The sequence below is a fragment of the Boleophthalmus pectinirostris genome, unplaced genomic scaffold (genome assembly GCF_026225935.1).
Source record: "Boleophthalmus pectinirostris isolate CB_2022bp ecotype Guang Dong unplaced genomic scaffold, ASM2622593v1 HiC_scaffold_12, whole genome shotgun sequence".
NCBI classification, from domain to species: domain Eukaryota; kingdom Metazoa; phylum Chordata; class Actinopteri; order Gobiiformes; family Gobiidae; genus Boleophthalmus; species Boleophthalmus pectinirostris.
In genome coordinates this window covers 21,810,841-21,834,017 of record NW_026571018.1, presented here as the reverse complement: position 1 = coordinate 21,834,017, position 23,177 = coordinate 21,810,841, and the positions used below count along the sequence as shown (strand labels likewise).

The window sequence follows — 23,177 nt, the reverse complement described above, 5'->3', positions numbered from 1 at the left end:
TGAATTGATTAGCTCCAGTTGCTGCTGTGCTGTTTTGAAGTGTCCTGTCTTAGCAGGTGGACGGTAGATGCTATTTTGCCTCTGTTATCGAAATGGATGGATTCAGCCCAAGTCTCTCTGCTTGATGTATATGGACGTGACAGAAAGTCGCAAGTTTGTTTGATTGATATTCTCTGGCATGTTAACCTTGCGTAGCAGTGCCAAGCTTGTCTGACATTAAATGACAAAGCCACAATTTTTCTTACCCCCCCTCTCTCTTTTGAGCGCCTCCTCAAGGGGACACACTGACATTTTTAAGGTCTGTTATTTTGCCTCAGCAGGCACTTATTGCATCGCCAGTGTTGTCCTTCAGGTATCCTACAAATGTGAATTTTTTTCTCTTTTTGCATTGAAATCGACATAAAGCTAAAAGATTTATCAGGTTACAGTGTTGTAGTGTCTATTCATTTGAACATTTCCACTGTGTTTGACTTTGCTCTATGAATGTTAAGCTATGTTATAAGATGATAAGTGGCAGCTATTCATTTAAAACATATTTCTATGCCTTCAGTTGAATGTGTACCTACGTACCTTCGTACGTACCTACGTACCTACGTGCCAAGGCTCTGCACAATGTACTACTTCAGCATATCCACACACAAGAATAGTGTTAAAGAATAACTAGTTTTCTGAATGATGTGGTAATTTTCCACATAATTCCAGTTATAATCGGCCTTTGTACTGTGTATATGATCTGGCTTTGATTAAAATTTTGCAACATTAATTAGAATACATACACAATTTATATATATATATATATATATATATATATATATATATATATTTTTTTTTTTTTTACAATTCTGGCACCTATTCTTGTTTTGCTTCTTATGTTTCTACCCTTGACAAACCTTTTAAATTTGTATGCTAATGTCATTATCCACAGTATTCATGTGGTATAGCCTTTTGTTTATTCTCTATTCATTTTAGACTAAATATGACAACTAAGACCTGTTTAATTTGTCTGTCAGAGATTTGCTGTGTTTTGCTCCGTGTTAAGGCTTTCACTGTGTGACAAATCCTAATTGGTCATAGAGTGTTGCTTCGGGGTAAAACGTACCTGATGCCGGGAATTGTGTTGTTCTAATTGGGTTTGCCCATAATCTGCTGCTGCTAGAGAGTCTCATGCATAAGCGGCATGGAAATCGTGTAATACTCAGAATTAGCTGCCAACATGTTTGATTTAATTAATCAAAAATTAGCTTCCAGCTTTTGGAACACTCACTGTGTAGGAACTCTTCAGAGGATCCTGGCGTGTCTTGGTTTTGCTAGCTATGAGACAAACTGACTGCTCACTATATACAGTGAGCTATAGCACTGTATTAGACATGCCACTCAGACAGTCTACTGAAGCATTGAGCACCTAATAAATCACGTGAAATGTTTTTGATTTACTACTGTGATCCCTCTAAAGTCATTGGCATTGTAAAGTTGTTAATATCTTTAATACATTACTGTGTGTACTATTAACAGATGTATATTTTTATAGATACAAGACTTAGCGATCCGCTGCATCCAGAAGAACATCAAGAAGAACGATGGGGTGAAAGACTGGCCCTGGTGGAAGCTCTTTACCACTGTGCAGCCTCTGATTAAGGTCCAGCTGACTGAGGAACAGATGAAAGGCAAAGATGTGAGGAGATTGTGATTATCATATTATGTCTACCCCATTAATCACAGTGCTGTAGAGAGGTAACTGTAGCTATATGTAACTATGTGTGTTGTTTTAGGAGGAAATTCAGCAGATGAAAGCAAAGCTGGAGAGAGTGGAAAAAGAGAGGAACGAGTTGAGGCTGAACACAGATCGATTGGAGAGCAGAGTGAGTCCCTTTGGCTGTGGCAGCTGTGCATGCTGGGACCACTGAGTATGGGAGTGCTGGTGGACTTATAACAAGGGCACTACAATGGAGTTTGAACTTGCCAATATACAGCTCCAATACTGACTTACTTACTTTTTAGTACACTTACAAATATATTCTTTTTATAATACATTGCAAATTCCAATAACTAAAAAACTGGAATAAACAAATCAAGCCATGCATGTAATTTAAATGACTCAAAAGTAGTGAAGGAAATTTGTCTCAACTCAACCAAAAAAAAAGTATTTTCATAAATAGAGCTGAAATCATAGCGTTGTTTACAATTTGATACAATACATGATATATGATTCAAGATACAATAATATCATGGCATGGAATATGGTGGTACATGTGATACACCTATTTACTGTTATTACTTTTTTTTTTTTTAAACCACTATGCACATTATGAAATACACTTAATATAATAATTCAGACTCTGAGTATGTTGACTGCATTACATAAATATTGTTGCTATCTCTAATAAGCAACAAAACTGTAGTGTCACAACATAAAAAGTCTGTAAAATGCTGTATACAAAAATTAAGGATCACACTATATTAATATTTTGACACACCCTTGCTTATAAAATGGGCTTTGTTTATTCAGATTGCTGATCTGGTAGCAGAATTGGCCGATGAGAGGAGCACGAGTGAATCAGCTTCTCAGATGCTGGAGGCTGAGACGTCAGAGAGACTTCGCCTGGAGAAGGACCTCAAGGATCTACAGGTAAGTTACATCAAAAATGTATTAATGCAGAAAGTAAACAAGCGTGTAGTAAATACAAGCTTTATATTATATGATTCAGGGCAAATTTGAAGGCATGAAGAAGCAAATGGAAGCCCAGGAGATGGAGGTGATGGAGGCTCGACTCATGAAAACCTCAGACTTAAATGGAGAGCTTGACGATGATGATTCTGGTTAGTAAGACATATTTTTTCTCTATTTGTGCTGCAATTTTAGCTGTAAGTGTGTTGAAAGTACTATTTTTAAATACCTAATTAAATGTGCTCCATGACTCCGGCCGGAGCTTGACTGTCTGCCTCGTGGGCATGTCAACTCAGGTCAGGGGCAACATTCTCTGGCCTCTTTATGTGATTATTATGCGCACAGTTTGAAAAATCTCCAACTAATGTTATTCTAATTGCAGCTGCAGGAACAAGCGCCTTTGTTTGACTGTTTCAGCAGGGGGATGTGGCAGTTAGACCCGGTCATGTTGTGCATAATGCTATTTAGTGCATTTTTAGCATGAGGTTCACGGAGAGTGGGATTAAGAAATTCACTCCAAGGCATACCAGGTGCGCATGTTGCCAAATGGTCTCTACCTGCTGCGAAACTAAGCTCGTGCTGTGTCTTTTCTTCCACCTCCTTCACCCCACCTCTGCAGACAAGCCATTACAGAGCGTATCAGAATTCTTAGATGAATGAGAAAATAATCGTTGGGATCAGAGCCGGTGGCCCTGCAAGTTGTCATTATGCTATATATATGCTAATGAGCGCCTCTGATGGAGAAGCTGGTGTTAGTATGTGAAGGAGAAATGGACAGCCTCTAAAATGATAAGGCTTTGAAAATGAACCTGAACCCGAATGCGCTGCTACACCCCTGATAGCCTCTGACAGCTGCAGAATTAGGGTCGGCTAAGAACTGTGAAAGTGCCACTTAGACATGTCCTTCTCTAACTAGTATTGTGGTGTGCTTTGAATCCAGCCTGCAGGTTTATCCAAGATTAAAGTTTAGACGCTAGCTAGACACTGCTTTGTACTTCTTTGTTGAAATCATTTGGCCTTCGGAGGTCACAATATGATGAAAAGAAATTTTATTTCCTGAAAGATTGTATGATTTTTATCTTTGATTTTATCACAGCAAGTATAGTCTGCCACATAATCCATCATTTCTGTGCTTTCAGTCTCTCCCTCTCTGAGCTCTCAGCCAGCACCGCATTAAAAAGCAGGAGACTCCCAAATGTCACATGCAGGCGTTTTCTTAAATCTATGTGATCCCAACAGGAGGAGAGTGGCGGATCAAATACAACCGAGCCATTCGTGAAATGGAGTTCACCAAAAAGAAACTCCAACAAGAGTTTGAGGACAAGCTGGAAACAGAGCAGCAGAGCAAAAGACAACTGGAAAGAAAGGCAAGACTGTAACAGTAACACACACTAAATTATATTTAATGAATATGTATTCAAAGGTGCAACAACTTTTCTGGTGGAGGGTCTGTCACCTACTTCATATAGATGTTTTTTATTTTGCCTGGAATGTTGCACAGTATGGCATTAAAGTTATCGACCTTCATGGAAACAAACAGGTGAGCCCACCAGGTCGTAATTTTTTTTTTAAGCCGTAAAATACCTTGAATGATGGATGCATTTAGTGACACACTGTGGAACAATGAGTCAAGGCAACAGAGACACGCAGGTGGTAAAATCCCCATTAGAAAAGTAACATAGTGCACTTTTAAGTTTAACACACTTTTCCCAACAGCACATTTCAGGATTTCCATAAACATTGTATTTTAAAAGACATACTCTTTAAATGCTTTGCCTGTCTGTCGCAGGTGGCTGATTTGCAGACAGACCACGAGGATGTGCAGCGCTCTGTGCAGCAGCTGAAAAAGAAATGCCAGAAACTGACGGCTGAGCTGCAGGACACCAAGCTCCACCTGGAGGGCCTGCAGAGCCGCAACCACGATCTGGAGAAGAAACAGCGCAAGTCAGTTTGAAAATAGATGTCTGTCTATTTTTGTACCTGTCTGGTGGAGCTGTCCATCAGTCTGCTTCCGGCCCTTGTCCCTGTCTCACAAACACATTAAACAGAAAGGATGGCTCTATTCTCCTTGGATGGCTAAGTGCAGACACTCAGGGCCACCCAGCAGAACACTAAAGTTTTCTTTAATTTGAATAGTGACTGAGATGTTCTGTAATCTGTGGAATTGCATTAGCTGCGAAAATGACTCAGACTTTAAGCACTTGAGAAGCTATCGCCGTGGCAGAATGTGATCTCTCCCCTGTGGCTAATTGAAGACGCTCTGTGGGTGAAATTATTTTCAGCTGCACTCCAGAGAGAAAAACAGGGAGTTACAACGAGCTGACAGCATGAAACACTTAGCTGTTAAGTTCACCAACCATAAGTGTTTCTGCCCCAGACAATTGAAGACAACATTCTGCACATTATTACAGTCCAATTGTAAATTGATGGCTAATGAAAGGGGATAAGCCCTGAGGCAAGCAATCTAGCTGTGGATTCTACTAAGTCCAAAGTCAACTATGTAATAATCCCCCTTTATAGACTTGTACTTTATCCTTCTGTGTAAGCATTTGCCAATGACTTTAATTCTCTTTAAACTATATAATATGCTAGTGATATTGTATGTGCGTTAGCAATGGGAAAACTGTATTATAACTACTGCCTCTTCCAATATAAATTATGATATAGATATATAATTTATTTGATGTCTGTATGAAACCCAATTTGGGATTTCTTTAACAGTTTAAGTTGGAAATGGAGTCTGGAAACCAAATCACATATGCCCTGTGACCAATCCCCATAGCCATAGTTCCCTGGCAAATACAGACAGATATCTCTGTACTTTTTATACAAATTCATATCAGTCTCTAAATTAAACATATACTAGAACTGCAGAGGTTCCCAAGTACCACCAGAAGTAAACCTCATATAGTTTGACAAACTTTGTCATAATCCAAAGTTAGTTTTTTGAGACTGTCAGACATGTTATTGTCCTTTCCAAAACCCCACTTTTTTGTCTCTTCATGTAGCTGCCTTATATCTCCATGTTCACCTGTTGTATGTGTCGTTTCCAGATTTGACCTGGAGCAGAGCCAGACTCAGGCCGAGGCCCAGAGAGAGCGTAGCCAGAGGGAGAAACTGGCCCGTGAGAAAGACATCCTGACTGCTGAGATGTTTAACCTCCGTCAGCAGCTGCAGGTAAGCTACTCCCACATACACAGAGATGTACCCTGGCATCCTCTCCTGGGACCAGCTCTCTGCTCCTTCTGACATAACTGGGCTGTATTTGACATGTGCTTTATTGTACATCTACCATCTGCAGGACAAGGACGCAGAGCTGTGTGCGGCTAATGTGAAAGTGCAGCAGCTGGAGGCCGAGCTACAAGAAATTTCCTCCCAGGAGTCCAAGGATGAAGCCTCACTGGCCAAAGTCAAGAAGCAGCTCCGTGACCTGGAGGCCAAGGTCAAAGACCAGGAGGAGGAGCTGGATGAACAGGCCGGGACTATACAGATGCTGGAGCAGGTGCGACAACAATTCTGGGCCAAAATTATGACGTACTTTTGCTGTTCACAGCAGTTTTTTTATTCTCTGTCAGGATTGTTATTTTGAGGAAGACTTATTGTTCTTTTTTCAACCATACTATAATATACGCGCATCATTATCTTGTATTCTGTTCATTGTTAACCCTAATATTGATAATTAATAATAGAATGGAGTCAATTGACTTTTTTCTCTGTAACAGGCAACAGATTTTCATTCAGTTGCTTTTATTGAGAAAAATGACTATAAGACAGATTTGAAGCCTACATGTTTCTGGAGACAGAAATTTTTGAATAATAATTGGTAATTACAGAGCAGTGGCAGTGACTCTGAATAAGCTTGTGATGAGATAACGTTATGATATGGTTTAAAGCTCATAAAATTACATTTTGCATAATGTATACCCTTTAAAGATACAAAGCTTGCCTACAGCTTCTATTTTATTGCCACAAAAGATATTGTGCATTGTCATTCACAGGCCAAACTGCGCCTGGAGATGGAGATGGAAAGGCAGCGGCAGACCCACTCCAAAGATATTGACAGCAAAGATGAAGAAGTGGACGAGATCAGGCGTTCCTGTAGTAAGAAGGTAATTATATGATGAGTAGTAGACACATTATGCTGTTTTCAGGTATTTTTTTATATTGTGTTCACTGTGAAAAAAAAGTGCTTTGTGACATTTTGGCCATTTTTTGAGCAAAATTAAGCAAACATGCATAAATCAACTGAAACATAACTCTGAGGAAGCTAATACTGAGGGAACACCATTATGACATACTTAAAAGCTCATTAAAGCCAGTTTGTTATATACTACTGTATGTCCCTTTAAAATTCAAAGCATGTTGTCTTTTATTGTTGTTTGTAGTGCAGACCCAGTAATTGAGTTGATTCTCTGACAACAGGCTTTAGTTCTCATGTGCTTGTTGATGTGCCCTGCAGCTGAAGCAGATGGAGGTGCAGTTGGAGGAGGAGTATGAGGACAAGCAGAAAGTCCTACGTGAAAAACGAGATCTGGAGTCCAAGCTGTTGAATGCCCAGGACCAGGTATCCACAGTATTCTTCTATCTCTTCTCCTCTGGCCTCTGTCGCTGAAGTTAAGTGCATGTGATTGAGTGCAGCACTTGTATTTGATTGGAAAGAAACAGCTATTGAGTCTCAAGAGGAGCTGAGGATTTTTAAGTATGATGGAAATATAGAGTATTGTGACTAGAGGCTGCTGTTGTGTCATCTAGGTGAGCCAGAGGGATGTGGAGACGGAGAAGAGGCTGAGGAAAGACCTGAAGAGAACCAAGGTCCTACTGGCTGATGCACAGATTATGTTGGACCATCTGAAAAGTAATGCTCCCAGCAAGAGGGAGATCGCACAGCTCAAAAATCAAGTATGTCACAGAAGTATTTAGCGTACGTAGCTGTATTAGTGAAATTACAGGTCTAGCTTTATAGAATGGTTGCTATGGCATTTATGGTTAGACTGAAAACATAATTTTTCCTTAGTATTCATAAAGATTAGAGTTTTTAAAAGCTTTAAAATAACTGCTTCTGAATAACTGTACTTTTCTAAATGGCATTTCTTTTTAAGCTTAATGTGTATTGGTTGATATATCATCATCTCACATACAGATATTTTTTGTATATTTGATTAGAGCCCAGTATATGCATTTTTGATTTTTATCAAGTGAAAATAAATATATTGAATGTAATTGACTGTACAGAGAAAATGCAGTTGTGTTTGTTCACTAACCTAAAGGTTGTGGTTTTCATTACCTGCATCCAGCATCATATATAGTGCTTGCTAGTGTTTTCTTAGATTAATTTTTTTCATTGTTTGTGGATATTGTTTATATATCTACTCCATTGTTACATCTATTTCACTTTGTTACCCCTTAAGCTGGAAGAGTCAGAGTTCACCTGTGCAGCAGCTGTAAAGGCCCGGAAATGTATGGAGTTGGAAATGGAGGACCTTCACATCCAAATAGAGGACATCGCAAAAAATAAAATTTCGGTAAGATTTAATCAATCTGTATGTGCTAATTTATTTACATACATTCAAGATTTCACAGTCACTGTACAACATTTTAGTGATCAAATCCAGGCCGAATAAACAACAAATGTGGGTAATCAACAGAAGAGGTTGTAGATACAGGCAGTCTCTTGATTGAATATGCATACAACATCAAGGCATGGTGGATTTGAATCTAATCACTGCCCTTTGGCTTCTTTCTGATAGATAAATAAGTCCACTGCCTTTCTTCATCTGTTCGTTAATGGCTGCCTCATGAGACCTCTGCCTACACTTCACTTTCACAGACTGGGGTTGTTTTGGTCTCTGGGGAGGATACACATAGGGCTGTGTGCCGATTCTCTGCTTGTTAATTTGAGCAATTATAGCCCGGGAATGTCTGGTAAATGATTTATATTATAGAAAGCATACCGAAGGCCGGAGTCTCGCCCCTGAACACTAAGGATGAACTGTGAATAGGACATCACCAGTATGCTGCGCTGGGCTGGCTACACTTTTCCCCGCCTAAATGAGCCAATTGATTACCTCCAATTGGTCTCATCCTCCAGCCAGAGCGCCATCCACATTATGTTCTATTGCCATTAGATGAGATTCCAGGACTGCTCGGCTTGGCTAGCTAATAACCATTTATCATATTCAACAGCTCATGAATAAATCTTGTCATTCTCGACTAAATTCTGTTTCCCTTTCACTTTGCGCAGTTGGAGGAACAGGTCAGCCGTCTGCAGAGAGAAAAGAACGATCTTCAGTCCAGAATGGAGGAAGACCAAGAGGATCTAAATGAACTGATGAAGAAACACAAGGCTGCAGTCGCCCAGGTAACATAGTCTGAAAGCATAATAGAAGGAAGGATGTGCATACTAGTTTCACAGTTTAAGCAGTGGAGAAGTCTACATCTAAATTACTTTCTTTAAGGAAATATAGTCAAAGAAAAGAATTAAAGTTTAAGAAATGAGAGAGTTAAAATTGTAGAACCAAAATAAATGCATTCTCAAAACTGGGTGACCTATGAAACTTTTAGTGGGGGTCAGCCACTTGCTCATCCCAGTGGACATGTTTATTGCTTTGCCTGGGATGTTCCATAATATGCCATTAAACTGATCAATCTCAATAAGCAGGTGATTAAAAACGTTTATAATTGAACACATGCATGATAGATAAGGTTAATGCTATACCATGGAACATTCAAAGCAAAGCAATATCATCTCTACTTGAAAAGAGGTGGCAGACCCTCCGCCAGAAAAGTTATTGTACATAATGCACCTTTAACTTACACACACAACTAGAAACATCTACACAATTTTACATAACTGTTACTTTACAATACAGTATCAGAACATGCAGTAATACTAACATTATTTCAGTCTTGCCAATACTTCTACTGAAATATGACCGTCGACTGTTGTAGTCTGCCAGGGACTTGAACCAGATCAGCGACCTGCAATCCCAGCTGGAAGAGGCCACAAAGGAGAAGCAGGAGATCCAAGAAAAGGTACAAGGAGGCACTGAAAAGCTCTGCGGGCAGCTGCCAGGAACAGGCCCGCTGCCTCAACACAGCGTTCTGATTAGCCCACTGCCTTCTACACAGGCCTTCTGATTGTCACAGAAATACTGCGTTTCTATGGTAGTTTGCTTCTCAAAAGTCTACTACAATTTGCATATAAATAGTAAGACGCAGTAGTTGCGTAGTCAGGTTTTTTTGGCATATTTTAAAAGCAGGATCTTCTGATAAATCCAGCAACTCAATTTGATTGTTTTAGTGTGTGTTCATTTGCATTTTCAAATATGTCACACGGATTATCATATTGCTAAGAAAGCATATTTATTAGTTTATAATGCCTAGTTTTGGCAAAATTGGCCATAAACATGTTATACAATACTTTCACAATTAACATCCATCAAATGCTTCAGCGCTCCCTGCTAACATAAAAGGTACTTTCAGAGGCTCTGTTTTGTTTGTACACTGTGGCTCATTAATTAAATGGGTGAGGCTGGGCATCAATGCAGATTGGTGTGGTTAAAAGGTTAATGCACCTGATTCAACGTTATGCACATAAGCAGCTTTTATGTTGTTTTTCTCTGAAGATGACCTCCAACTCTTCATGTGTGGATAAAATCATGTTTTTTCATTTTGGTTATGCATTTTGTCCACACAGTCATCATTAGCTAAGATGAGGATTCAATTTAGCAGCAAATAATGCCGTAGATCATCCTCATTTATTTATTTATTTTTTATATAAATATATATTTTTTTTAAATCACAGTATAGTCATAAAAGATTTACAAGATTTACCAAAAAAAGTGTATGGGTCACATTGACTCCTAAATATATAAATCCTGAAGGGCCATCCGCATTTATTTAAATTAATTTTATTTTTACAGTTATAGCAAAGGAGAATTCAGTGTCAATTGGACAAGCATTATTTGGGTTGAAAACGTTCCAAGCTGCTTTTTCAGTTCTGGTCAGAACTCTGGTGGACATTGCCTTATATCTGCCTGCAGGGAGGAGCTAACTACTGAAACTACTCTGAAACTAACACCCTCAGAGTAGTTTCAGTGTAGTTAGCTCCTCCCCGCAGGCACTAAATTTCTCCTTTGCCTTGAATTCTATCAGGACGACTGAGGGATTCTACACATATTTTACAGCTATATATTGCAATGGAATCTAAATTGTAATTTCAGGTGGTAGAATTATCAAATTGCAAAGGCTGCACTTATTCAGATAATAGTGTATCTTCTGCAAAAAATAAAAATAAATAAAAAATCTGTTACCTATACCTGTAGTTAGATCTCTAAATTTAAATTTTATGATTATGAAAAAAAATCTCTTAATTTCTATAATTTGAACATCAAATAATACAGTTGGTTACAGCAAATCTTTTCTCCATTACTGTCTGCCCTCCCCAAGTCACAGTAGAGCCCTGTACATTGTTAAGAACTGTCACAGACATCAGTGATTGCCATCTAAAGCATCTGACCTTCAAGTGGTTATCTCATCCTGGGAGGCGTGCGGGCCTGTATCCTTCCTAGTATCAAAGACTCACTCTAAATCCTCCTCCTCTTAGATGTGAAGTCGTTCATTAGCTACTACACTGTCTTTGGGGCCAGTTTGATTTCAGCGTGCCTTTTATCAGTTGGAGGAAATGTTTCTTTTTTCATTATGACTTCTTTTACTCAAAGCCCATGTTATTCCCTATGACCCATAATGTCCTCTTTTTGGAAGACAGAGATGAGAGAAAGAGGTTGCAGTTCAAAAGCATGATAAATAATATATATACCAAAGGAGTGTTCAAAGTGCTTAGATCCTGATAGAGCCATTCAAACATTCAATAAATTTACACTATCTACTTACTTAAAGTTTCAGAAAAAAAGCAGTTAAGACATGTTTAATTGTACTATAACCGAAATATATTCTTGAAACAGAAATGTTACTGAAATGTGAAGATCGACTCTCTAGCCTTTCTGACTGACAGGGACCAGATCGAGAGGTTACGGTTCAAAAACACCATAAATAAGATTGAAAAGTAGATTGTTGAAGTGCTTAGAGATTGATTCTGTGTGAGTTTATTGAATGTTTTGTGTGTCCTCCACAGCTCCACTCCCTGCAGAGTCAGCTGGAGTTTCAGGAGCAGTCGATGGTGGAGAAGTCTCTGGTCAGTCGGCAGGAGGCTAAGATTCGAGAGCTGGAGACCAAAGTGGAGTATGAGAAGACCCAAATTAAACGCTTGGAGGTAAGATTACTCATTTTATCCTGTTTACCTGTCTGATCGTCTGCATGCCACACAGCTGGTTTGTCACTGTCAGTGTCACCACCAGAACAGTCAGTGTGTTTGATTTAAAGGTGACGCTCTGAACAAGGTGCAATGTCTTTCCTTAAAACTGTTTACATTTAGGGGAAGAAGAAATTTATAATTTCACCTGATTTCAAATCCATTTATTCATGCTGAGAGTGCATTAGACACTACAACTGTATTGCAGCAGTAGTGATTACACTCTTTTGCTGTTATACTTGATGCAAACTTTACAATCTCACTTCAGAGTTTAGTGACCCGTTTAAAAGAAAATCTGGAGAAGATGACTGAGGAGAGAAACCAGCGCATCGCAGCAGAGAACCGTGAAAAAGAGCAGAATAAGAGAGTCCTGAGACAGATAAGGGACATGAAGGAGGAGATGACCGAGCTGTCCAAGAAGGAGGCAGAGGCCAGCCGCAAAAAGCATGAACTGGTACAGCCCTGTGTGCTCTACAGATAACTTAAAGTAGATAGCACTCACTAAAATGTAATCTTTTCACCAGGAAATGGACATAGAGAGTTTAGAAGCAGCCAACCAGAGCCTACAAATGGATCTGAAACTGGCCTTCAAAAGGATAGGTGACCTGCAAGCAGCCATCGAAGACGAGATGGAAAGCGATGACAATGATGATCTTATAAACAGGTAGAATGCATTTTCAGTCTTGTAGAGTTTTATACATGAAAGTTCCAGCTAGGCAAAAATGAAGTGCAATAATCTGCTTAGTGTAGAACAGCAAGTTTTCATTTTCAAAGGGCTGTCAGTCACGACCTAGTCCTTTTTCATATCTCCCACGTTGCCACATCAAATCCTCTCTAACCTCCTTTGTACTCCCACCAATGCGTTTAATTTGATTCCTTTATTTCGTCTCTACTGGTTTCCCATGTTTGCACGGAGGTTGAGAGTCGTGCTAACTGTGAAGTTGCCCAGGTAAACAGTGGTACAGACTTCTTCAGGAGATCAACTATATATATATATATATATATATATATATATATATATATATATATATATATATATATATATATATATATATATATATATATATATATATATATATATATCATATATATCATATATACCAGCACTGTTTGAAAAAGATTCATCTGATTCAGTATGTCAGATGTTGCATTATGTTATATTATTTTATTGGGTACCACTTATTATTGTATGCGCATCTCACTTTTTCCTTTTTCTTTTTTTCTTCTGGCAGTTTGCAAGATATGGTGACAAAATACCAGAAACGAAAGAACAAAACGTGAGAATGAAAAATGCATGCCTTGCCTCTCACCCATTTTAACAGCATGGTAGAATAATGCAGTATTACTTTATATTTGCTGTGTGGATAAGGCATATTTTTAAAGAACGGCAACTCATACAAGGACTGCGTATCTCTGATAAGAAGGATGCCCCTGCTGTTTCAGTTTGCTTTTATTTCATGCTTTCAGTTGTTCCAGGTGTCGGCTCACAGTCTGCCTGGTCGGAGGTTATACAATATCAGAGAATATAGCAAGATCATTTTATTTAAAGCCCCACTGCATATGATTTTTGCCAAAAAATAGAATGAAATAAAAATTACCACCTGTAATGAAGTAAAAAAAAAAAAACTAAGGGGGCTAGACCTGACTTATCACTTTACATGTGGACTTATAATACACTGAGGCACACTATCTGCTTGTCTCCATGGAGAGGTTTACTTTGCTTTGAACATTCTTTACTTTGCCTTGAACAATGAATAGCATAAAACTGAGCTATCTCCATGGTGAAGGTTCCAAAGTTTGGTGTTAACTTTCTATCTCCCTGGAGACATGTAGGAGGCGTACCCCCTACCAAGAAATCTTACTTCCGCTTTAAGATAAGCCAAACCAAATGCCTCAAATTCACACATTCTTTCTTTAACCAGAGTGCTTGAGAATATGCCTGAGCATGAGCAGAAAAGCAGCAAATAGTAATTGACCTGCTGTGATACTCCATCATTGTCTCCATGAACATCAACAGCCATCATCATTTTGCTAAATTTGAGCCCTCTTCAGAGGCCTTCATCTTCTGCATTTGTTTGAAATCATGGCTGCTGCTGAATTCATTCATTCCCTCAGTAATTTTCTCCTGCTACCATTCCAAATAACTTAGAGCAAGTTAATTCCAGTTCATTTGGGGAAAAATATTTGACATTTTTTGATTCCCAAAATGTGGATGTTATTTTTGACACTGTAATTTTGTGTTAAAAAACAATTTTGCATGTCCACACATTTTACATTGTGCATTTTTACTTTATACAAATCATGCTTTCCATTCCTGATGCATGTTTTGATAATTCACTCAGAATTTACCCCAGAACTAGATTGAGGGTCTGTGGTTCCTGTTTTGCACACTGGGTATTTATATCATTGTTACTATAAAGTCCAGGCTACAAGGCTTCATGCATGCCTGCACATTAGATAAACCAGTGCATGTATTTTTCTAATCTCCTTTGCTGGGAGTAGTGAAGCACTTTATATTCATATTGTTACAAATGATCACCTTGGTAGCATGGTAATGCTTAGTCATCAATCTGAATTCTAATTGTGTTTTCAAAAGCTTTGTGTTTGACTAAATTCGATATCCAGGTATTTTGCAGGAAACTATTCATCGCTTGTAAAATAATTTGAACATTTATCCTAGTATATGGAAGTGTAGCCTTTAGTTTAATGCTGACACTGTTACAATCTGCAGCCTTAACCCCTGATTGCTTTTTTGAGAAATCAGCATTGGGCTTGTTGTTTCTTTTATCGCCCTTTTCTGTTCACACAAATCAAGAGTGCCACTGCATTTAGTTTGTCTTTGTGCCCCTTAGTAGGAAAAAATACTTATGTTTCCTGAGAAGCCTTTTTGTCCTTCAGTGTTATTGAATTAGCAGAAAGACACACACAAATTGTTTTTCTTGTAATTTTCAAGTAAAATTTCCAAATAGATTATGCATCCAAAAACTGCAGTGCACAGCAGTTAATTTCAGAATCTCATTTTAAACTATTTAAACCAGTTTAAAGGTGCATTATGTAAATTTCTGGTTGGGGGTCTGTCACCTTACTTGCTGCCTGGAATGTTCCACAGTATGACATTAAACAGCTCAACCTTACATTTATTCAACTATAAGTGGTTTTATAGCTCAAAAATACCTAGAAAAAAAGGCATTTGGACTGTGAGCGAGGTTGCCTCTACACAGATCTGACCTGCAGCTTGATCTGGTTTGGTCTCCATGACGATAGAAAGGTTTAATGCTATACTGTGAAATATCCCAGGCAAAGCAAGAACATCTTCATGGAGAAAAGCTTTTGATGGACACTCCAATAGAAAAGTTACACAATGCACCTTTAAGCCAGTGTAGTCTATATTTATTCAGAAACTCAACAGTGATCTTAGGCAAAGGTAAATTTATTTATAAAGCAAAATTCATGTAAGAGCAACCCAAAGTGCTTCACAAACACAGAAATACATGATCAATAGTAGATGGTACTTATTGTGAAACGTGGCTTTTTAATATCAGTGAAGTAGTAATAGTTTTGTTAAACATAATGTATTAATAACATATCATTTATCCATTTACTTTGTGTCTATTAGATGTGTAACTTGTGTAAAACAACACTTCTGTAGCTATACCTATACCTATTACATAATTACCCAAATGCAAAGTTTGTACTGAAACCTGACCCCTATACTTTTCTAGCGGTAAACTTATAGAACCAAGCCATATCCAGAGTTTGATACTGACTGTAAACATTTGTGACAGAGATTTACAACGGCTGCAGCCCAATTGTCAGAAGCGATTAATGTTCACTTCTAAATTCTTGGGGCTTTGGTTGTATCTACGAGCCTCAGGACTGGTTAGCTACTGTGTGAAACCAAGGACAAATCGCTTGTGACACCATTTGCAAAGCACTCAATTGCAAGCCACCTTTTATTTTGTTTATGTGTGTTCTGGTGAGTGGGGGATAAAGGGGATCATTTAGCTGTGGGGGGTTTCACTAGTTGTTTGGGCAATAAATCATGCTAAAATAGGGGGGATTACGGTGTAGGCAGTATAATCAACTTAACACTGATAATGAAGCTATTTTTTCATGGAGGAGTATGTGTGGTGGTGTAAATTTGATTTTCGCAGCATTAGGTCAGTGTATTTAGGCCTGAACTAGCTAAATACCAGTTCCAATACAAGTAAAAGGGCATAATAAAGCTATTGGTAGCAGGTCTGTTACCAGTTCATTTTCTTAACACAATTTTTATATTTATGCAAAATACCTGGTTGAAGATGAGATGTCTCCTTAACACTGACTACCTTTCTATGATAAGTAGTAAAACTAAGTAACAATAGAACCTCTGCTAACAGAGTACCAGCAGTGCCATCTTTTATGAAAATGCTTTTAAGCAACCCACCAGAAAGGAGCAGCCACAGAGAGGACACTTTGTTCTTTAGAAAACCAGAGTGAATGTGAAACACAATGCACAGTGACACAGCAAATAGTGTGCAGTTCAATGGGAGCATAGACACATGTCTGCACTATGTGGACAAATGACTGAACTCAACACTCCTCCACTGGCTGGTTCAGGTATATTTACTATTTTTGGTGTAAACATTTTACACATGGTAAGATTAGCTTGTTTCAGATAAAAGATCTGTTATTTGTTGTGCCTCTCCTCATTTTTAATGACAGTCAGCTGTCAAAATGTACTCGGCACAGCTAAATCTTTAATTCAACAAGAGTAAACAAGGTGCGCATTTTAGATTGATGAAACATGACAGTTTGAAAGCTGCGTCAGGTAGGAGCATAAATAACTGTAATTCTAACATGACAGGTCAAGCATACTCACAGGACTGTCATTTATCACCAAATGTAATCTTCATTTAGAAAAAGATTCATCCAGCCCTGTGTCTTTAAAATATACAAAGTTTTCTCTTTTAAACAAACTCAAACCACCAATAAAAAAATGAAAGTCAAATGTGGCCTTCACAGCATCCTTGAGCTGCTTTTAAACTGTAATGTGGAATTGATTTTCACACATCAAGTATATGCGGGCGCCAATGCCATGTTTGGAGAAGCTAGTGTAGAGAGGTTGAATTTTACATCAATATATTCCACACATTGCAACCATTAAAGCAACACTGATGTGATTTCACTCATCCATGCCATTTCCTGTCACATTAACCTTCCCTCACAATGGGATGCATAATTCAAAAACATTCACCGCTGATCGGAGACAAATGAAAGAGGATTGACCTTATCCAAGTGGGATCTCCTGTGCTTTTTCACTGGGATCCAGGGGTCTGCATGTATTGATTGTTATGTCAGGAGTAAGGCCACGAGGCTGTCTCATGGCTCCACTCCAATAACGATCACTAAGAGTAGGTGACATGCCACGCAGATGCTCCCAGCCCAAAAGCAGCAAAACAAGTTAATTATGCCTCCCAGTGCATCATCTATATTCTGTCCAGATCACGACTTTGCCTGACTCTTTCACATCTGTTTATCATTCTGTGCTATTTTTACACCACTGGCTATCAAACTAATTGCATTTAATCTGTTGGAATTCTAACCTCTGCACTTTGAGATTAAAATTAACATTACATTAATTTTATATATCAACAAACCTTGAAAGTGGAAAGTAAGAGACATCACCACATCTACCTGTTAGAATAATGTTTTATTTTTTCACAGTGGCGATGAAACTGAGACCGATTCGGAGGTGGAGGATCGTGTGGATGGAGTTAAGTCTTGGCTTTCGAAGAACAAAGGCACAGCTAAACCCCAGCCAGAAGAAGGCAGTCTGAAGAGCACTAGGTCAGTCCAATCATCCTTATGCATCATGACACATCACCACAGCACATCCCATCGCTAACACTGCGATAAAACCTGCAGCATTTCCAGGATTACCCAGGGCACTTTGCTGCAGACGAACGGGTATTTCCTATGATTAGGTGTCATTGCTCTCTTCCAGTAATCTGTCTAATGACGGGAGGCAGAAAGGGAAACGGCTGCTGTCAGATTTATTGAAGTGGCCCATGGCGAGTTGGCACGCCTGCTAAATGGTGTCTAGCCTCAGTAATATTGCCTTCATCCCTGGCTGATTACTTCACTTACTGTGTACTGTACATAACAGCAATCAGCAGGGATGAATCTACCCTGGTCCCAAGGGCAAAATGAAAATGACAAATTGACAGTCTAATGTCGAAGTCTTGTGCCAAAATCACTATAGCTCTGTGTGCCATGTCCTTCCTCTTCCTGTGCTTGATTGCTAGTGTTATTTTTCTCTAGATATGCAAATGCAGCAAATGCAGATGTTGTCGATGTAAAAGAAGGTAAGGAGAAAACCACAGATGGAGGGAAAGATGGAAAAGTGGAAGTGGAACCTCTCCGATCAGTGTCTGTCATGAGTTCACTGAGCTACAGGAAGCGCTCCAACCTCAAGGACTCCATAGGGGGCACTGGTGATGAGAGCTCACTCTTTAGCACTCTGAAAGAACAAATGGACACGCCAGACCACGCTTCTATCCGCAAATCCAAGTCCAAACCCGGAGACCAGCAGGATGACTGGAAGAAGAGCCAGGCTTCAGACGATCTGGATGACAAAGGATCCGTCATCTCCATGGCCTATTCAGAAGCCACCAGTCGGGCCAGGAAGAGCTTTGATTCCCGCTGGACATCCAAAAGCAGCCCTGAGTACGACAAGGAGTCAGTGGTCTCTTCTGTTCGGCTTTCCACCAGGAGCAGGGGAATGCTAGACTTGGACGATGACGATAACAAGTCCACTATCAGCAGTGTTAGCCGCACAAGTCCTCGCTCTGTTCACCGAAGTTCCTCCTGGAAAGACGAGAGAAGAAGCAGCTCCCGTTTGTCTCTAGCACGAAGCTGTGGCCTTAGCGAGTTCGGCCTCAATGTTGACGACGACGATGATAGTCGCAGTGTTGCTTTTACAGAGGGAGGCACGTCCGCTTACAGCCCACGCTCTCTCAGTCGAAGTTTCTCCAACCCGGGTCAATCCACCACAGCAGATCTACCAGAATTGTCCGACATCAAAACTGTCTCTCACCGCAACTATTTAGACCCCGATCTGGAGGCTGCCATCAATGAAGTGCTAAGTTTCAAGCCTATTAAGTTCAAACGCAGCAAACTTGATGAATCTAGTGAAGAGGAAGGTGAGGATAAGAAAAGAGAAGACAGTCGAAAGAAAGATGATGAAGGATTGGGTACTTCTAGCTCGGCTTTGGACTACAGAAGTCGTCCGTCAAGCACTTTGAGCACCAGCAGCTCCAGAAGCCGCAGAGATAAAAAATCCAAAGTCTCTCTATCTGATGATTCTTCTTCAGATGATAGACACAGTAGAAAGAGCTCCAGGGGGAAGAAAGGCAAAAAATCTAAGAAAAGAGGAAAGAAAAAAGTTAGCGAATCTGAATCTTCATCCTCTGAGTCTTCATCATCATCAGAGTCATCTTCGGGGTCCACCATCTCGTACCGCAGCTCCAACAGTGTTAAAAGAGCGCCAACTAAAGGATCTGATGATGAGAAGGAATCAGCAGGGCCAAGTAAAAAAGATAGTAAGAAGAAGCAGAAGAAAATGGACAGTTTGGTGATGAAGTACCTCTACAAGCCAGACAGCGACTGAGCCCACACAAGCAGGTGATGCCTGGTGTGAATATATAAGCAAGAAGTCAACTCATTTTGGTTGATGCATGGTGTGGTTGACAATAACACTAATAAAAAAAGTATCTGTGATTGGATTTTCAGCAGCACACATAGTTTAAAGGTGCATTGTGTAATTTTTCTGGTGGAGGGTCTGTCAAAAGCTTTTCTCTTTTCTTCATGGACATGTTATTGCTTTGTCTTGAATGTTTCACAGTATGGCATTAAACCTTTCTATCTACATGGAGACCAAACCAGGGTAAGTTACAAGTCAGATTTGTGGAGAGGCAACCCCACTCACAGTCCGAATGCCTGGTTTTCTAGGTATTTTTGAGCTATAAAACCACCTGTAATGTAATAAATATATGGTAGAGATGTTTAATGTCATACTGTGGAACATTCCAGACAGACATATCCATAAACAAGCAGGTGACAGCCCACAACGAAAAAGTTACATCTAAAAAAGTTACATAGTGCACATTTAAGCATCTGACCTGTCCATGTTCAAAATCATCCCAAAACTGTTCATATACTCGAACACTAACCCAATAACTGACAGCACAAACTCTATCTAACATATGTTGTATAGATAGTCTCTTCTTATAAAAAGCACAATCACTTTACATACACAATATAACTTTCAGCCACCATAAGCCTCTCAGGAAGTGTATTCTATGTAGAAGAGGAAGCAAAGTACTTTCTATTTTGTAAAGATGAATTGTGTCTCTTGGAGTGCCAGTGCTACTCCTAATGATGTTTTTATAGCCTCCTAAGTACAGAGTCTTGGTATAAAACAGTGTCTAGTGTTGTAGCGCTAACAGATGTTCAAAATGAGACATCTTGTGCAGTGAAAAGAGTTTAAAGATGTTCAACATGACTGTTATTTTAGTGGATAATGTGCATCATAATTAGGAAAAACAAAAACTAAATTTAGCTTTGGAGTGGGTTTCAAAGGGCTATCTGTTTAAGAGAAATGTATTGACAGTTACAGCATCTGTCTGTCCTCTGTTAGTCTAAAACATGCATGCCAAAGTGAGTCATTATTTTGGGAGGACAGTTGCCCTTGAACACTCTCTCTCCACTGGAGTATTAGCTTCTGCATAAATAACAGAGAAGTGTTAGATTGGATTATTATACAAGCTCATTTAGACTAAGGTTATTCTGTAATGCAGTTTCATAAAAATACTTTCATCATGAGAGACCAATCTGAATTACTTATTTAGTACATGGTTGATGTTGACAAGTCTTTTAACACTTAATCATAGACAAAAGAACGTATTATTTATCATCTAATAACACAAAGTTTTCAGCGTTTCACACCAACACAATATTTTGGCAGTGAATGGGTGAAGTTTGACACTAGACACTTCCACATATGTGACACCTCTGAATACATAAGTTATGCATTGCAACCACAGTGAGACTTCTGTCACTGAGCCTTGTGTTGGCTGCTTTGTCAGACTTGCATAGTATTGGCTCTTCAGTTTTTATAACTTTTTATAGAAATAATATTTAGACTTTTTTAGTTTTTATTGTCGAATTAAAAACAAAGAAACACTAAAGCATTTTACAACTTCACACCCTCCAAACAAGTGTTATTTTTAGTTTTAGTCAAGGTTTAATAAAATAATTTTTTGTTTTAGTGTAGTTTTAGACAGTAGAAATGTCACGTTCATTTTGGTAACTAACTCCGTAATACTTGAAACTAGTTTAAAAAACACATTTTTAACTATGATAAATTGTATTGCACTGATTTATGGGAGATCAACAAACCCTGGATGTTTAGTTTATTTATGATCTGGTTTGGGGCTGAAAAATAAAGCTTCCTTTTGTTCATTTTTGTTTCGTTTTTAGCATTGGACAAGAATATCTGTGCTTTCAGTTGGAAATATTTACATTTGGTCTTAGTTTTTTATCAACAAAAAGTGTAATTTTCCTAATAGCTTTAGCAAAAATTTGAGAATATGACAAATTAACCCTGATCTAACAAATAAGACTCATGTTGTTACCTTTCCTTGCATGTGAAGTCAGTATTTGTCTTAGAGTGACTTTGTCTCAATCTGTATACACCATTCAAATGCTCAATACAAATTTCTATCTCCATGGAGACCTGTTGTTTACTGCAGAGGGAGTAGCTTAAATTGCTTGCGGTTTCGCTGTACTATATTTTAATAGCAAGTTTTTCTTCTTTTTCTTCCTATTCAGTTTTCTAGCCGATAACGATCTTATGGTGTTGTGTTTTTTGTTCCCCACAGCCCTCCTGTGTGCCAGAGCAACCCGGTTTTGGGCAGATCTGATGAGGAAGACAAGGTGGACAAAGACTCCAGCAGGCAGTCCCCGAGGCACAGCAACACCGCAGACCAAACTGAGGTCACATAATGCTTCCAGACACAAAACGTATAATTGTATTCTACAAACTTTTCAACGCCTCTAGAGACAAGGCCCATTTTTTCACCATCATTTGCTATTGTCAAACATGCACTGCAACTTGAGCGCTATCAAACCAACTTCCTGTCACTACTTTATACTAAAAAAGCTGATTTAAAAGCAACTTTTAAGCTCCCGTCAGAACTGTACTGTCAGAGTGTTGAGATAGCTTCGCCAAGAGGATTTAGATAAGCCTGAACCAAGGAGGGCCAACCAACTATTAGGAGCGCTCTTATCTCCCTGTACTTAATGTGGAGGAATTAACCCATTTGCTATTAATGACCACCCCCTAATGGGAAGCAGTTACATGTAGTGATTGTTCACGGGTCAAGATCTTCGCTGTATGTATGACATGTGAGATATTTATCATCGAAAGCAATTGGCACTGAATATTAATGGCTGATATTAATTTATTTTAAAGAAATTATCTATATTGTAAGTAAGATGCTGAGTATGCTTTAAAATTAGACTATTTTATGTATTTCTAGGAAAGGTTTTATTGGTTCCCAACTTGGTTTTTAACATTATTGTAAAAATGGATTTGGCTAGGGAGAAGGATACATTATTTTCCCTCACCCCTTTTTTATTACTGCAGTCCTGTTAAACAAGGGCAAAAATAAAGTAGAGAATAAAAAATGTCTAGACTAGACTCTAGTTGAGAACCAATGAAGCAGTTAAATATGCAATGTGTTATCGCAGCATTTTTTAATATTATTGATGCAAAAAACTTGGAGTGACTTTCCAGTTACTTTGTGTTTTTATTAAGTTTTTGACTTGCCTTCACCTTTACTTAAATAGGCCGGAAAAATCTATATTTTTGGAGGCTTGTTGTGAACCTTGAAATAAGGCCAAATTGATTCAGCAATAAAACTTGGCCCTTCCAATTTGTGGTGCCAAACCGAATATACTTACAAGCTTAACTTATTTTACAAGTGTATTAACAACAAATATTAATCTATAGACTCTGTAACCAGTGCAATGGCTTCTGTTATGCATCGTTTGAGCAGTTTCCTTCTATGACAAAGAATGTAATGCTAGTAATGTAAATAAATAAGCATATGAATAAATAATAAAAAGTATTTTACTGGGTAAGAGTACCATTACAGA

At 38.7% G+C, this 23,177-nt stretch overlaps 1 protein-coding gene across 1 annotated transcript in view; it reads left to right on the top strand.

Moving 5' to 3' along the window:
* Positions 1 to 22,031, top strand: part of LOC110168090 (unconventional myosin-XVIIIa) — a 41,476-nt gene extending 19,445 nt beyond the window's left edge. The window contains exons 14-34 of the mRNA XM_055148233.1: positions 1,529 to 1,672; positions 1,770 to 1,859; positions 2,507 to 2,626; positions 2,706 to 2,817; positions 3,905 to 4,032; positions 4,455 to 4,609; positions 5,719 to 5,842; positions 5,967 to 6,167; positions 6,664 to 6,774; positions 7,125 to 7,229; positions 7,418 to 7,564; positions 8,074 to 8,187; positions 8,907 to 9,023; positions 9,614 to 9,697; positions 11,799 to 11,936; positions 12,244 to 12,429; positions 12,500 to 12,639; positions 13,208 to 13,252; positions 17,682 to 17,804; positions 18,279 to 19,640; positions 21,899 to 22,031. Coding sequence (XP_055004208.1) covers positions 1,529 to 1,672; positions 1,770 to 1,859; positions 2,507 to 2,626; positions 2,706 to 2,817; positions 3,905 to 4,032; positions 4,455 to 4,609; positions 5,719 to 5,842; positions 5,967 to 6,167; positions 6,664 to 6,774; positions 7,125 to 7,229; positions 7,418 to 7,564; positions 8,074 to 8,187; positions 8,907 to 9,023; positions 9,614 to 9,697; positions 11,799 to 11,936; positions 12,244 to 12,429; positions 12,500 to 12,639; positions 13,208 to 13,252; positions 17,682 to 17,804; positions 18,279 to 19,626 — 3,732 coding nt within the window. The 3' untranslated portion in view covers positions 19,627 to 19,640; positions 21,899 to 22,031. The remainder of the gene's footprint in view (positions 1 to 1,528; positions 1,673 to 1,769; positions 1,860 to 2,506; positions 2,627 to 2,705; positions 2,818 to 3,904; positions 4,033 to 4,454; positions 4,610 to 5,718; positions 5,843 to 5,966; positions 6,168 to 6,663; positions 6,775 to 7,124; positions 7,230 to 7,417; positions 7,565 to 8,073; positions 8,188 to 8,906; positions 9,024 to 9,613; positions 9,698 to 11,798; positions 11,937 to 12,243; positions 12,430 to 12,499; positions 12,640 to 13,207; positions 13,253 to 17,681; positions 17,805 to 18,278; positions 19,641 to 21,898) is intronic.
* The last annotated feature ends 1,146 nt before the right edge of the window (positions 22,032 to 23,177 follow it).